The 14,739-nt window shown below is 53.8% G+C and overlaps 1 protein-coding gene across 2 annotated transcripts in view; it reads right to left on the bottom strand.

Moving 5' to 3' along the window:
* Window positions 1-1,507: 1,507 nt before the first annotated feature.
* GPAT4 (glycerol-3-phosphate acyltransferase 4) overlaps window positions 1,508-14,739 on the bottom strand; it is a 31,634-nt gene continuing 18,402 nt past the window's right edge. For both annotated transcript variants that reach the window (XM_082680283.1, XM_082680284.1), the window contains 10 exons: window positions 12,510-12,579; window positions 12,055-12,355; window positions 11,227-11,301; window positions 10,351-10,440; window positions 10,081-10,174; window positions 9,457-9,572; window positions 8,295-8,350; window positions 7,689-7,774; window positions 4,568-4,776; window positions 1,508-2,268 (listed from right to left, as the gene is read on the bottom strand). In XM_082680283.1, the coding sequence (XP_082536409.1) occupies window positions 2,160-2,268; window positions 4,568-4,776; window positions 7,689-7,774; window positions 8,295-8,350; window positions 9,457-9,572; window positions 10,081-10,174; window positions 10,351-10,440; window positions 11,227-11,301; window positions 12,055-12,355; window positions 12,510-12,579 (1,206 nt within the window). In that variant the 3' untranslated portion in view covers window positions 1,508-2,159. The remainder of the gene's footprint in view (window positions 2,269-4,567; window positions 4,777-7,688; window positions 7,775-8,294; window positions 8,351-9,456; window positions 9,573-10,080; window positions 10,175-10,350; window positions 10,441-11,226; window positions 11,302-12,054; window positions 12,356-12,509; window positions 12,580-14,739) is intronic.

Raw genomic sequence — 14,739 nt, 5'->3', positions numbered from 1 at the left:
ATCCCTTCTCAGCTGGTAACAGTGACAAGAATCATTAGTCTCCACAAGTATTTCTTTACATAGCAGCAATTCTAGACCAGGTTCTTGCAGTCCTCTGCTATGTCATCAGCAACAGACAGATGTGCTGAAAAGAATGTGAGAAAACTAAAAGCAAAATGTTTAAAAGTACCTATGAAAATTATGAAATAAACGTACTAAATGGCAGAAAGAAAAGGGAACTTTTAAAAATGGAACTTGATCTTTAAGACCAGTTTGTAAAGATCATTCCAGATAGCTTTTTTTTTTTAATGGTGTTTTTGTTGGTTTTTAAAATTTTATTTATTTTTGGCTGCGTTGGGTCTTCGTTGCAGTGCGCGGGCTTCTCATTGCAGTGGCTCCTCTTGTTGCGGAGCACAGGCTCTAGGCACATAGGCTTCAGTAGTTGTGGCGCATGGGCTCAGTAGTTGTGGCTCACGGGCTCTAGAGCACAGGCTCAGTAGTTGTGGCGCACGGGCTTAGTTGCTCTGTGGCATGTGGGATCTTCCTGGACCAGGGCTCGAACCCGTGTCCCCTGCACTGGCAGGCAGATTCTTAATCACCGTGTCACCAGGGAAGTCCCCAGACAGCTTTTAAACACTGAACAGTACTGCCTACAAAAGACTAAAAATCACTGTTTATTCTTGCACATTTTGTAAAACAGTTCATAAGAGGCTGTTCTTACTGTCCTAACAGTGTTTTAGTTTGAGAGAAATGGAATAGAAAGAGAAACAGAGTTTCCTGCCCATTGGCAGGGGCGGGTAGGAGGAAATGAGAGGCTATCCAGGGGACAGGAGCAGCCGGCAGCTGGGTGGAGACTCGGACTGAGGTCAGAAGCCCCTGGAGCCAGGCTCACTGCCACCACCTCCCCACGTCGAGGCTGGAGGGCGGCTCGGACAGCTGACCCTCCCCGCGGCCGCGGCAAAACCCTGAAGGGTGTGGTGGCTGCTCTGCCAGAGCAGGGAGCGGGGAGGGACGGACGGACAGACAGAGAAGTTGGGGGAGAGGCAGCTCTCCCCTGAGGGATGTGAACTCAGGCGAGCCTTGAAGCCATAAGGGGGAAGGGGCCTGGCTTCGGACCTGCCTCCAGGTGACCACAGGCTGGCGCAGGCGGCCAGCGGCTTCCCTCTGCTGCGTGAAGCCCACAGGGCACCCAACCCCCAGAGCCCCCGCTGCTGCCCTGTCCGGGGATTTTCTCGTCGCTTCCCCCGCCCTCACCTCCAGACCGCCTTGCACGCCCTCCACCCGCCATCACACACCTCCAATCCCACGGCACCCGTATGTGGGGAATCCCAAATCACCCAGAGCTACGCAAACACCTAACACGAGGGCTTTACCTTCTTCCCACCTGCGTTAGTCCCTGTTCCAGAAGCCAAGTCTCCGCGACGGCTCAAGTCAGAGAACCAGCCTGCTGCTGGGAAGCATGCTGCTCGGGCCCACAGCCAGGGGCGTGCGCGTGAAGGAAGAGACCCCGCAATTCAGTCACCATCGAAGACAATTTTATTTACTCACAGAAACAAACCCGGAGCCCCGTGGGCAGCTCCAGCTCCCCTCGTCCCGCCCCACCCCGGCCCTGGAGCCGCAACGCTGAGCTGACCGGCCTCCCCTCGTGGTAGCGCGTGAGCTGCCACAGCAACCCGGTGAGGTAGGTGTCGCCACACCCCCAGCCCAGGGGACAGCGGGGCAGCTGAGGCCGAGCTGGCAGAGTGCGGCCGGAGTGGGAGGACCGGTCCCCATGCCCACCCGGCCCCGTGGCCAGCGGCCCAGGCCGGGGACCGTCAGTCTGCCGAGGGCCCCTGCAGACCACATGTTCTCTTCTCGAGTCTGCGGGGCCCCGAGGCTGCGCCTTCCTCGGGGCGGGCCTGGCCTGGTGAGGTCCCCGCCCACAGGCGGGTCTTGGGGACAGACCGCACCCCGGGTCCCGAGTGGGGATGGCAGGCTCTCGCCCAGCATTCAGGCCACACGGGCACGGTGGGGAAGGGACTTTAATGGCACTCCTCCCGCCGACTCGGTGGAGAAGGAACAAGAAGGCAGCTCATCCTGGGAGCGGCCCGGGCGGCTCGAAGAAGCCCGAAGAGTCCTGTGCGCACAGCGGCCCATGGCGCCTGCGTCCCGGGCGGAGGTGGCCGGGCGGCAGCACGGGCTCAGGACCGGCTCCGGTCCTCGTGGTTGCCAGCGATCATCTTGCTGTACAGCTTCTGCTGTTCCTCCTTGAACGTGTCCTTCACCTTCTCCCGCTTCAGACCACCGTCCCTGACGAGAGAAAGAGGAGGGCTGGATGCAAGAGCAGAGAAGCCTCGCGGCCGCCCTGCGCCCCGGCCAGGTGTGCCCCCACCGGCTGCCCGTGCCGCTCCCGCCCGGAGAAGCCCGCCAGAGTCGCAGCGGCTCCCTCGTCACAGTGGCCTCGGAAACCGGCCCTGGGCCTGTGGGACCCACCCTCTCCGCCTTACAACTCTCACCCCTGCCCTGGGGTCAGAGCTCACTCCTCTTATCCAGGGTACTTTCTAATTGCTCACACCTGCCAAGGAGTTAAAAGTTCTTTCTGCTCAAACATTCATCCTCACCTTACAGAAAGCAAAGGAGGCCCTGGCTTTATGGAAGGTGAGCCAAGCTTTAAGAAATACCAGGACTTATAATGAATCTGTAAAACTGATCTGTAAAATAAAATCTGTACAATTCAGACGCCGGGATTCTCCAAATTCACGCAAATGAACACAATGGAAAATACAAGTTCTTACTTCTTCGCGCTCAAGGGATGGTCCCGTAAGGGAATGGAGTAACGCAGAGTTTGGGGCTAACCACCCACCTCCTCCAATAGCCCCAAAGAAATCCTCTAAACGTGGATTCGCTTCTTCAAAGTCTCCCCCCACCTGACAGACACCCCAACGCCTTGCCTGCACCCTAGAATCATCATCATCTTCAGTGACTGATGCAAACCCAAGCCCACCGCAGTCTTTCTCTCACACTTTGAGTGTGGAGGCGGGCTGGTAGGAAAAGTCTCTGGTGAAGCCCTCACCACCGGACCCGCCTTACCCTGGGAGCCCTGACACCTGCCACATCCTTTAAAATCCCCAGCAAAGGCCTCCTTTGGAAAGCGGCCACCCTTGTCTTCGTTGGGCTTCAGCGACAGGGAACGTGGGGCAGTGGCTAAACATTCAAGCCGGTCAGACCTGAGCTCAACATGCGACTCCAGGGCTTATTCTGTAGCTTTGAAAGACAGTTACTTAACCTCTCCGAGTTTCAGTTTCTCATCTGAAAAATGGCAGTAATGATTTTCCTACTCATGGAGTTACTGAGGGTGAGGTGAGATGATCAGACCAGCGGCAGCAGCACTGTGTCTGGCGCACAGCAGATGCCCAATAAACGTCAGCATTTTTAAAAAGGGCCAAGCAGACCTAGAGACTGCCATACTGAGTGAATTAGTCAGAGAGAGAAAGACAAAATCGTGGTAGCGCTTATATGTGAAATCTAAACAAAATGATACAAATGAACGTATTTACACAGAAATTGAGTCACGGATGTAGAAAACTTAACAGTTACCAAGGGGGAAAGGGGAGGGGAGGAATAAACTGGGAGATTGGGATTAACACATACACACTATGATATATAAAAGATAAGTACTATGAAGAACCCACCGTATAGCACAGGGAACTCTATTCTGTGCTCTGTGGTGACCTATGTGGGAGTGGCGTCTGGAAGAGGGTGGCTATACGCATATGTATGGCTGATTCACTTCGCTGTACAGCAGAAACTAACACAAGTGTAAATCTACTATACTCCAATAACAAAATTAATTTTATAAAAAAAGGTTACAGGTCAGTTTAAACGCCCAGTCAGTCAAATGCACTCCAGAGCTGACCCCTGCACTTAAACCTAAGGGTCCCAGGAGCGGGGATCAGTCCCCCTGACCCAGTGTTCAACCACATCAACCTCCTGTTAGCTGGAGTATAACTACCTCATACCCTAGCGTAAGGGTCTGCAAGCCATGGCCCACGGGCTGAATCCACCCGACGCCTACGTCTGTAAGTGGAGTTTCACTGGCACACGGACCCGCTCCTGGACTGTCTCTGGCTGCTTTCCTGCTACAATGGCAGTCAGGCAGTTGCACCAGAGACCATGTGACCCAGAGTCTAAAACACGTACTGACTCTTTTCAGAAAAAGTTTGCTAACTCCGGCTCTAGTAGGTAACAAGCTACAAAAAAACAAAACTGGCCTTTCTAAGGATGGTGCAATTTGCCAAATACACGAGATGAGAGAGCCCAATGCTCCTCTGAGGTTTCCAGGTTGGCACGGAGTCCCTGCCCGCAGAGACAGGGCTGTCCCGGTGCTCAGGTGGACTGTGTCCCCAGGAAGGGGCGCCAAACGCACCGCTGCGTTCAAACATCCCGGGCTTCTGAGAGTGAGTCAAACTGCTGACTCTCCAGGACTGGTGGGCTCGTTCTTCACACCAGGGAGAGGAGGATCCTTCGTAAATGGAGTCAACCACCCAGCACCTGCTTCAGAAATTCCCACCCTCCTGGACTCGGCTGCTGAGATCCGGCTCTGACTCACCACAGCAGGTCCACAAGGCCTCCCTGCCTGGCAATGGCGGACTTCACCCTGTTTGCGAACTGGACGGCATCTTCCTCGGCCTCTCTCGTCATGGGAGGCAGGTACCACACGCTGCAGACGATGGCCCAGCTGGTCATCATCCTCAGCAGGTACGTCACCATCCCGTACTTGCTGCTGTTCCAGAAAGCATCACCGAACTGGGGGTCGTACTGCAAGACAAGGGAACGCCGGACAGTGAGAAGTCAGGAGTTCCAACCTGTGTGAGCGTCAACGGCAGCTCTGCTGAACGCTCCCTGCCATGCCCGGGGCAGGACCGGTACTAGGACGCTGCTCCCAGCCCCCTACGTGGACGCTTCCGCAGGAGCCCCACACCTGCGCAGGTGTGACACCTAGCACATCCACCCCCGAGCGCAGATCACTCAGGGGGACCAGCAGCCTTCCTCCAAGGTCCTCCCTCTTTGATCCAGGGGGCCTGTCTCACTCACAGGTGTCTACTATCTATTCCTCAAGTCCTCAGGCGCATCCGCACACAGAAGAGGAGCACATCCTCCAGGGATCCACGCCCTGAGTCAACAACCCCCAACGTTTCGCCCCATCGGCTCCATCAACCCCTCCTGTCACGTCACACACTCACAAAGACCGACACGTACCTCCACAGAGAGAGACTTTCTTACACAACCGCCAGCTTTCAAAGATCGCTTCTGGTGCCCAGACCAAGGAGAAAACAACTAGAAAGCTCTGCTTGTGTCACAGCGCTTCTAACGGAGCTGCCTGTCTGTGTGAGGAGGCCGCGCTGCCCCGAGGAAGTCGCAGCGGCCACAGCGGGCGGGCGGGCATCAGATACTGCCACCTGCCAGCCGCTCCGAGGGAGGCGAGGGCTGTGCCTCAGGGGCATTTTGTGAGCCATGTGGCCGCAGCTGCGACCCTCATTCTCCCCAAAGAGAAGAGCTAGTGCAGGCGAGTCGGGAGGGAGAGCTGCCGCAGGAAGTTACACAAGAGGCAGCGAGAGGAACCGGTTCCTGAGGAGAAAGCCTGAAAAGGGTTAGGGCTGAACTGCCACTGCACGTCTGAAGGGCTCTCAGAGACAAGCCGTCACATGGAGTGTGTGACTGTGAAGCAAAGACCCAGGACCCGAGTGAAAAAACCAAAGGAGATGCAGTTTCACGAGCGGCCTCACAGGACCCAGCTGCCACCAGTGTGGAGGACGCCCCTCCCCGGAGACCCTGGGAAGGGACACCGGCCAAGATCCCGAGTGCAGGTTCTCACGCTTGGGGGCGAGGGGGCTGGGTTACAACTATATGATTTTTTTTCAGGCCTTTCAAGCCGAAATTTTATGATTCTCAGAATAAAAATTAGAGCATTTTGCCTAATTGCACACCTGACTACAGAAATGAAGACATTTAGACTTAATCATAGAAACTAAAAAATCCGGATGTAACTACAGAAGGCTTAAAGGGTTCATGTTATAACACCACGAGGAAACGTGGGAGAAGAACGAGTCTTAAACAGGAGCTAGTGTGCGTGACTGGAAGAAGGTGCTGTTACAGTTTACACGGCATGACTGGAGAGAAACCTTAGCTGAGGGCTGATTCTCTATTCCATGCTGGGCAGACACCGTAGAGAGAAAAACAAGGCAAAAGTTCAAAACAGCAATACATTCCTCAAAGTCAGACAATGGCTTAATTTTGGTGGAAATGTAACAAGAGCTTTAAAACCGCTAAGGTCATGCAAGTTTGGTTACCAATGACGTCTTCACAAAAACTAGAAAAGTATCTGGGAGGCAGAAGTTCTTAATCACATGTGAGCTTTAATAAACCTGTGGGTGGAAGGAAAATTTATACGCCGTGTTCTGGAGCTGGCACGACTGTCCAAGGGTCCATGTTCCAAAAGTGGCGAAGAGCAAGCAGGCTCTCAGTGTGGTCCCCGACCAGCAGTGTCAGCAGCGCCCAGGGACGGGTCAGAAACGCAAGTTCAGAAACTCCAGGCGTGGGGCCCAACGATCTGCCTTTTCACAGCCCCCCCAGGTGATGCTGACGCAGCTGCACAGAACCGATGCTCTGGAGTGAGCAGGAAGGGCTTCTGTGCAGCAACCGGTTTTTAATAAACACGTGGGGTGAGGCACTGGGCTCCCAGGACATTAAACTGTGGGACGCACGCACGCAATGCAAACATCTCTCCCCGTTCCCACACCCACGGCACACAATACGAACAGAACGTTTTCTGCTGCTCCAGACCCAGCACCCTCAACGAATCCCGTGGGCAGCCCTGGTCCAGGGACCTGTAACTGTGCAGCCACCCTTCATTCACCATCCCTGCCCTGGTGCTCGGCCTACCTGGGAAAGCAGCGTGGCTGGAAAGTGTTCGCTTAACCAAGAAGAACACCTCCTCCCCCAAATGCCCCAGTTGTGCTGCCAGGTGACAATGAGGAATATTTCTTCAGAAGCCTTTGCAGACAAAAGACGCTCGCAGAAGTATGGAGACTAAATTCTAACAGCAACTCTGACTCACTCTTACCCCGATCTGAGACGTCAACCTAAATACTCTAAACATAGTGACAAAGGCTGTGTTTTTTTTGAGGAAGTAGTGTAACAGCATTCTTTTAGAAATAATTATGTGTATCTATTTATAAAATCAGATGGATACGAGGGGGGAGAGAGAGGAGGAGGAAAAGGGGAAACTGGCTGAGTGCGTCCCATCTTCCTAAGCAAGTTTGGACTCTCAGAGGTTCAAGTTCCTAAAAGGTGGGGCAGACTAACAGGTTTGTTTAAGGCCCCTTTACTTTCATGAGAGGCCTTCGGTCTGTCATATGCCACGCGAACCACGGGAGCCACAGCAGCAGGGCTGTCTCTTCCTCCAGCAGCAAGGACACATCTGCACCTACCCACCCTTACCTCTAACTGACCAAAGGCACAGACCCAGCTGGGCAGCCCCGTGCCCGCAGGAAGCCCCTCAGGTGGACTGCCTTCCACACCGGCGGGGCTTAGGAGGAAAGAGGAACCAGTGGGGGAGATGCGCCAAGCTCAGGGCTCCGCAGTGTGGGCTGCTCCATGCAGAGGGGGCCCAGCTCCCCGCTGTGCGTCACAGCGGCGGCAGTGATCACCTGGCCTCAGAGGGCTCGTACCTTGATCGCAACGGGGTAAACTGTGGCTCCAATTTCGAAACTTCCCTTTTTGAACATCATCACAGATGTATTGTTGATGCAGGTTCCTAAAACGCAGGAGAGAGTAAAATGCTATTTCATTCCGTCCTTTACCCCAGAGATTAGGAGTTTAACGATTAAATATAATAATAAAAATCATTCTAATGGCTCTTCAATGAGGATAAACCTGTCATCTCCCCAGCTCCTGAACGCACACTGAAAACAGATGAACAGACTACTGCGCTGCTTCCTCTTCTCTTCTTATAGGACCGTCTTCCCTGGTTCCCACGACAGCCCAGATGACAGGCCAGAGGCCCTGGCCGACTCGGGAGGGTCCAGGGAGGACCCTGCAGGAAGCTCAAGGAGCCTGTCAGCAACACTAGAGAAGGGGCTCCCGCGACGGGGAACGCCACACGGCGGCACTCTCAGTCCATATTCTGAATCCCCTGAGTTTTCAGTCCCACGACCAATCTAAAGGGCCCCCACGTTGCTCAGTGAAGACAGGTCCCCCCAGCAAGGGTGAGGGCCCGGGCTCCAACACAACGCTGGACTCACCCTCCTGCACGGCCTCCCCACACAGAAGCTTACCCTCCGGGAAGATGAGGATGGGCAGCTTGCTTTTATCCTGCACGTGCTCGGTCAGCCTTTACAAGAGGAAAATAAAGCGAAGGGTCAGACAGCCTCACGTCCATCATCACCCAAAGGCGTCTATCGATACCCTGCCTAGACGTGACGCTGGACGTGGTATAAAAGCAGGTTAACAGGGCTTCCCTGGTGGCGCAGTGGTTGAGGGTCCGCCTGCCGATGCAGGGGACGCGGGTTCGTGCCCCGGTCCGGGAAGATCCCACATGCCGCGGAGCGGCTGGGCCTGTGGGCCATGGCCGCTGGGCCTGCGCGTCCGGAGCCTGTGCTCCACAGCGGGAGGGGCCGCAATGGTGAGGGGCCCGCGTACCGCAAAAAAAAAAAAAAAAAGCAGGTTAACAAACACGACCCTCTCTTTTATAAACCCATGGGCTAACAGACAAAACTCCCAAGGACAGGGAACACCGGATGATTACTACTTAATGTGCACAGCTGTTCAATGAAGTACGTGAGTCTGTGCACAGGGACCATGGCTCAGACCTAGGACTGTCTAAAGGGCTCACCCTCCACAGAGTCCGGCAAAGAGCAGCCTCGAGAAACGCGCACCCCCGACTTCCTACAGCCATGCTTGCTTCCTCTCAATTTACGGCAAAGCTCTCGCCATCACTTGCACCATGTTTACTTTTTTTTTTTACCTTGAAAACAGAGCTGCACTCTGTTCTGTTGCCTTCAGTCTCTCTTCATTTGTGACAATGAATTCATTTTGAGATTTCCCTAGATCCCACATGCATGCCGCAACTAAGAGTTTGCATGCCTCAACTAAGGAGCTGGCAAGCCGCAACTAAGGAGCCCGCCTGCCGCAACGAAGGAGCCCTCGTGCTGCAACTAAGGAGCCGGCAAGCCGCAACTAAGACCCAGCACAACCAAATAAATATTTAAAAAAAAATCAAATCACATTAAAAGTTCATACAGTGTTCATTACAATGGGTACAAGGAATAAAAAAGGTTACAAACATTACTACCTTGGGTTAGTAATAACACTAGGGTTTTGATACTTTTTATACTCCCTGTTTCAGAAAAACACTACTATGAAAGCGGCTGGGGCTCAGTGGAGAAGGCTGTAGACGCACAGCTTCCCCTAAGCGCAGACTGTGTGTCACTTGTTTACCTTTTAGCCACCAGGTGGCGATCCTTCACTTCCGAGCGCTCGAACCAGACGTGGGGGCAGGCCTTCACCATGGCTCTCTGGATGACGCCCATGAGGCCGCCGTGCACCTGCCCCACCTGCTCTCAGACAAAGGAGCAAGGGCAGCGAAGCCGTCCTCACGCAAGCCCCCAGGTCCCCTGAGACACAGACCCCAACCTCTCACCCCGTAACGCTTTATCAGTAACCACAGGCTCTCACTGTTCAGAAACCACCATTAGACTCTCTGAATTTAAATTCTCCTTCTAATCAGTGATACCAGAGATGTGTAACTATTGATAAAAACACAGCTGAAAACCCTAAAACGAACCGTGAAGCAGAGCACACCTGTGTCCAACGCCCTCCCTGGGCGGATTATCCAAAGCCCCCGAGCCCAGTGCCTTCAAATCCTCCCTCCCCACCTTCACCCCTCCCCACGGTGCTCACTCTGCTCACAACATCCAGGTCCCAAGGAGTCCCCAAGGCCACAGAAACAAAGGCAACAACCTAGGTCAGGCCCGTGTATAAAAACGTGCTTACCTGTTCACACCCTTAAGAAAGAGCTCCCAGCCCCGACCAGCCTAAAGGAGCAACAGAGAGAGGCCTTACCATGGCGTAATAGCCATCACTGGCCAAAATGATGACGTCAATGGGAGACGTATGATTGGCCACGCAGATGCCGCCGTTTCTAGGCCGGTTCTTCCTGCATTTAAATTGTAGGCAAAGCAACAAAAATCAGTGTGAAACAATTCATCTGGAACTCACGCCTGGCCTCAGCAGCTTCCTCGGCTCTAACGACGCTCTGAGGGCCCACGGGCCGGCTGCCAGCCCCCCGTGTTACGCCAGCGCACCCCTCTGTCCCACCCCGAGCCCCCTCACCTGTCGTGGTAGGTAATGATGGCCGTCAGGGCTCGTACACAGATGCGATAGCACATTAGGTGAACGTGCTTACTCAGGAACTCCTTAAACCTGCGACAACAGGACAGAGATTTCTGTTTTTATTTTTCATACATATAGGAAGACAGGAAAAGGTGCTGAGTCCAACCATCTAACCATCACTGCCTATGGCCTTTATGACTGAGGAGTATTTTTACAAATATTAGTGTCTATGGTAAAACTCTGTATTAGCATATTTCTGTCTACAGGCAAAGAAAGAAAGAAGGAAATGATGAGGGCTACTCAAATTCACACAAGGTAATGGGCTTAGAATTCACAGCCCTAAAATTTCCAGCTCACCTGAGTCTCCTAGATTCCTTTCCTTCTTGCTGGTCAACACCCAGAGGCAAGGCAAAGGCCAGAGAGTCAAACCTCCCCACCAGCCCGGGGAAAAGAGAGGTTTGCCAGCCCCATAACTTCCCAGAATAAGCCCATTTCTCTTATTAAAAAAAAAAAAAAAGCAAACAAACAAAAAGGCCCTACCTACACGTCTTATCCTCTTACCAATTCATCAACACAGCAGAATGCTCAAAACTCAACAACATGCTATAAAACCTGCTAGTCCTGGACACTACTGGCTTGTGGTTTCTCCCTTTTGTCTTTAAAATGGGAAGAGTGTGAGGGCTGGAGGGCAAAGAGAACAGTCACAGATCAAGATCAGCTGGAAGAAAACTTTCCTGCCTATGTCATTGCTGTCGTTGGGTTACTTTCTCCCTCTAAGAGTCTGTGGTTTGGGCTACGCCCAAAGAAGTGGCCTGGCCTTCAAGATGGGAGCCGTCCCCCAGTACCTGTAGACTCGGATGCCCGCGCTCTGCTCACCTCCCATTTGGCAGGTATCCCACCACCGTTGTGCCCACCACCAGGAGGCTAATCCCCGTGAAAGCAAGAGCTATCCTGTAACGAGAAGACAAGTTACAACACAGCAGACAAATCTGTGCCCCGAGTACAGAACTGGACGTGTGAAAATGGAACTGGGCGTCACGAAACCCCCCCGCAAGATCTGATCACCTGGACCCCGACAGGAGTCCGGGTCCCTAGAAACGCGGGCAGGCCTATCAGAAGCAGAGGGCGTTCCGCTTCCAGGGTGGCAGGACACCACGGGTTTGGCATTCAGCCGACACCCTCTCCGCAGGCACTGGCAGCAGCCAGAACGACGGGACGGCCTACTGATGGCTGCGCCGCCCTCACGCACCTGCTGCCCTGTGGTCTTACCCTTCCCTTTGGCCCAGCTTCGCTGTGAAGCAATAGGAAATAGGGCCCGAAGGTACCAGCAGCCGACAAGACATACTCAGAATAGCATGTGGTACAGAAACACTGGGAGATCAATACTGCCTCTGTCCTGGAGAGGAAGCTGCAGGAACAGAATCAGCCAGGCCCGGGGAGGGGCGGCCAGGAAGAACATCGTGTTCCCCGTCCCTGTGTTTAGTCAGTCCAGACAAGCAATTTGTCTTTGAGAAACCCAGCTACGTCTGATACGCAGACAATCCGAGGGCCCTTAAAGGACAAGCCCCGGTGCAGCCTTCCGAGAGCCAGATGGCCTGGCCGGTGAGAGAACGGTACTGTCCTCCTCTCTAAAGTGGGAGAGCAAAGCGGAGGGGCCGGGGGCACGGGCAGGCAGATCAGGCATCGGGCTAGGCCCTGCCTCACCTGAGGGGCAGGAGGAAGCAGTACCGAATCAGCACTCCTAAGCCCCAGAGCACGGTGAGCCGAAGGCTGATGTACTGGAAGTTATAATTGGTCCTGCTCAGCAAGTTCCAGGACTCCAACTCCTCTGCCGAGAACCTCTTTGTCACCTCGTCGTCCATGATGGTCTCCATCCCTTTCCGGCAGAAGTAGAAAATGTCAGAGAGCTCAAACTCGCGAGTGTTGTCCAGAGCCTTACTGCTACCACTCCGGCGAATTTCTTTGATCTCTTCTTCTAGTGACGTGGGATCTTTTGCAATGATTCCTGCAAGAGAACAGCCCGGTCAAGCGGCCCACTGGGAGAAAGCACGCTGGGAACGCTCAGGGCGCTCACCAGCGACGAGTGGGAGTGGGGCGAAAGCGCGCGGGAACGCAGCTCCAGGGGGCCGCTGCGCAGGGGGACGGACACCCCGTCTTACCGTTGGTGTAGGGCTTGTAGAGCTGGTGGTTCTTCTCCTTGGCGCCTCGCTCCATCCTCAAGGTCGCCCACTGCGGAGGGAACAGCCACACACCGCGATGAGTCCCTTCCTCGCTCGGGGGCACCTCCACTTCCGTTCCGTGACAGACTCCAGCCCGGTGCCCCGAGAGCAGACTGCGGCCGAGAGAGCACTGGCTCTGGAAGGAAACTCGGAGCCCTCTCCTCCTAGAGGACACCCGTCCCAGATAACCTGGACCGAAAGCCACGTCCCCGGCGGTCACGAGCAGGGAACTAGGAGCTGGGGTGAGCTGCTCGGGCCTCGATTCTCACGGCCTCCCGGGTCCGACAGTCCACGGACCTCATGGGTTCCTTCGTTTCTGCCAAACAGCAGCGCTTCACCAACAGCAAAACCAAGCACCCTTTAAGCTACTGCCCGCCACCCGGTGCTGCCTGCCTTCCAAATTATTCCAAGAAAGCAACAATTTTAGTTTTCGAGTCGATAAAGGATTTAAATAATATATATGTCTGGACTGCCCATTCACCCTCTGGGTAACCTTTAACAGGAGACCCCACAAACTTGACACAGAAAGCCTGAGAATAGCTTAGTGTTTAAAATAAAATAAAATTTAAAAGGAAAAAAAGGTATTAAAAAACACTATTTGGAGATAAAAAAACAAAAACAAAACTAGGCTCAAATCCCAAGTTTGACAGTTATGCTGTGTCCCTTAAGCAACTCATTCCAACACTCTGGGTGCTAGTCTTTTCTATCCACAGAACAGGATGATGGTCCTTCAACCTCCTACTTCACGAGGATCCAATGAGACCATATGTGACAGAACTCGGGAAACGGCAACCCCCCCGAATTGTCCTCAGTATCACTGAAATAATATGGGCTCCAGGAAAGTGAGGCTCTTCCTAGATCCTCCCTTCCTTCATTAAAATCCTTTTAGCTGTCTGAAGAGAGCCAGAGGCTGGGTCCCTCCTGCTCTCAAATGCTGAGAGGCAGACACACGGGCTCCTGTCCACCCTCCCGCAACGTGGTACCGCAGAACAGAAAGTTATGACCGCAGTGAGTCAAGGAAACAGAACGGACATTTTAAAAGGTGTGTTTTCACACTTCTGTTTCCACAGTTCTGCAAGGTAGAAAAGAACCCCATCATTCCATGACGCAGCAGAATCCACACGGCACAAAGCCTCTGGTGAGACTCTGCTGGCAGAGCCTGAAGTGTTAGCAAGGCATCAGAGCCAGGAGCAGGACACGAGCTTAATCAGCCGTCTGACCTCATCTGGAAGTTTCTTCAAACACCACTGTCTAGAGAAAACAGAGTTTACAGAGTCACCCAGTTAGAGTCTAGGGCAGGAAAACTCACACAGCCCACTTCAGGCAGTTAACCCTTGATGGCTTCTGGCACAGGTGATTTCCTTCTAGAAGAAAATGTAAACCTAGCTCCTACAACGGAGGAAGATGAATTCCATCTGGGAATGTCATCGAGGGAAGAGGTGGCTAAGGGGCGAGAGAGCTTACAACAAGCCCGGCACACCAGAGCTGAGGGTTGTCCATTCTGGCCAGGACTCTGCACTGGAGCTGCAAAGCACAGAGCCAGAGAAGCTTGGTTCTGCACTGACAGTTCTGATACTTGGATCCGCTTCTAAGCGGCAGGTAGCACCTGCCTTCAGGCCGCTGGATCACTAGGACTCAACGTCTGTGAGGACGCCTCACGACGGAATGTGCGGGAAGGCTGTGGCTTCTGTTTTAACTGGAAAGGTGCTGGTTGCATGAGAGTCTAGTCCCCTAGCTCTGTCACAAATATCCTCCTGCCCTCCCGCTTTGTACTCGAGCTTTACTTTTCCGAACTTCAGGCACACCTCAAAATGTCTCTGCGCTGAGGAGAGAACCGTCCAAGGTCAGCAGAGCAGGGGAAGAGCGCCGGGCGGGGCCGCCAGGGGCCAGCGCTCGCGACGGGCTCCTTCGCCTTGCTGCGGTGACTCCCGGGAGGGCGATGGAGAGCTACGCTTCTCCAGCTTCACTTCAAGAAGCACTGCGTCCAGACGCCCAGAATAAAAGCGAGAGCTCCGGGTTCAGAGGTCATTTCCCCACAACCCCCTCCGTTCCCTTGATCCGGGATGTTCAGGACCAGATTACTTAATTATTCCCTTTTCAGCACCTCCCAGACAGAGACTGTTAGGGGCAAGGACAATGCTGCACCCGAGCTAACAGTAAACCCAACACA

Source organism: Grampus griseus (assembly GCF_964374135.1).
Source record: "Grampus griseus genome assembly, chromosome: 21".
NCBI classification, from domain to species: domain Eukaryota; kingdom Metazoa; phylum Chordata; class Mammalia; order Artiodactyla; family Delphinidae; genus Grampus; species Grampus griseus.
The sequence above is the reverse complement of the archived record's forward strand: the minus strand, read 5'-3'. Positions and strand labels throughout refer to the sequence as shown.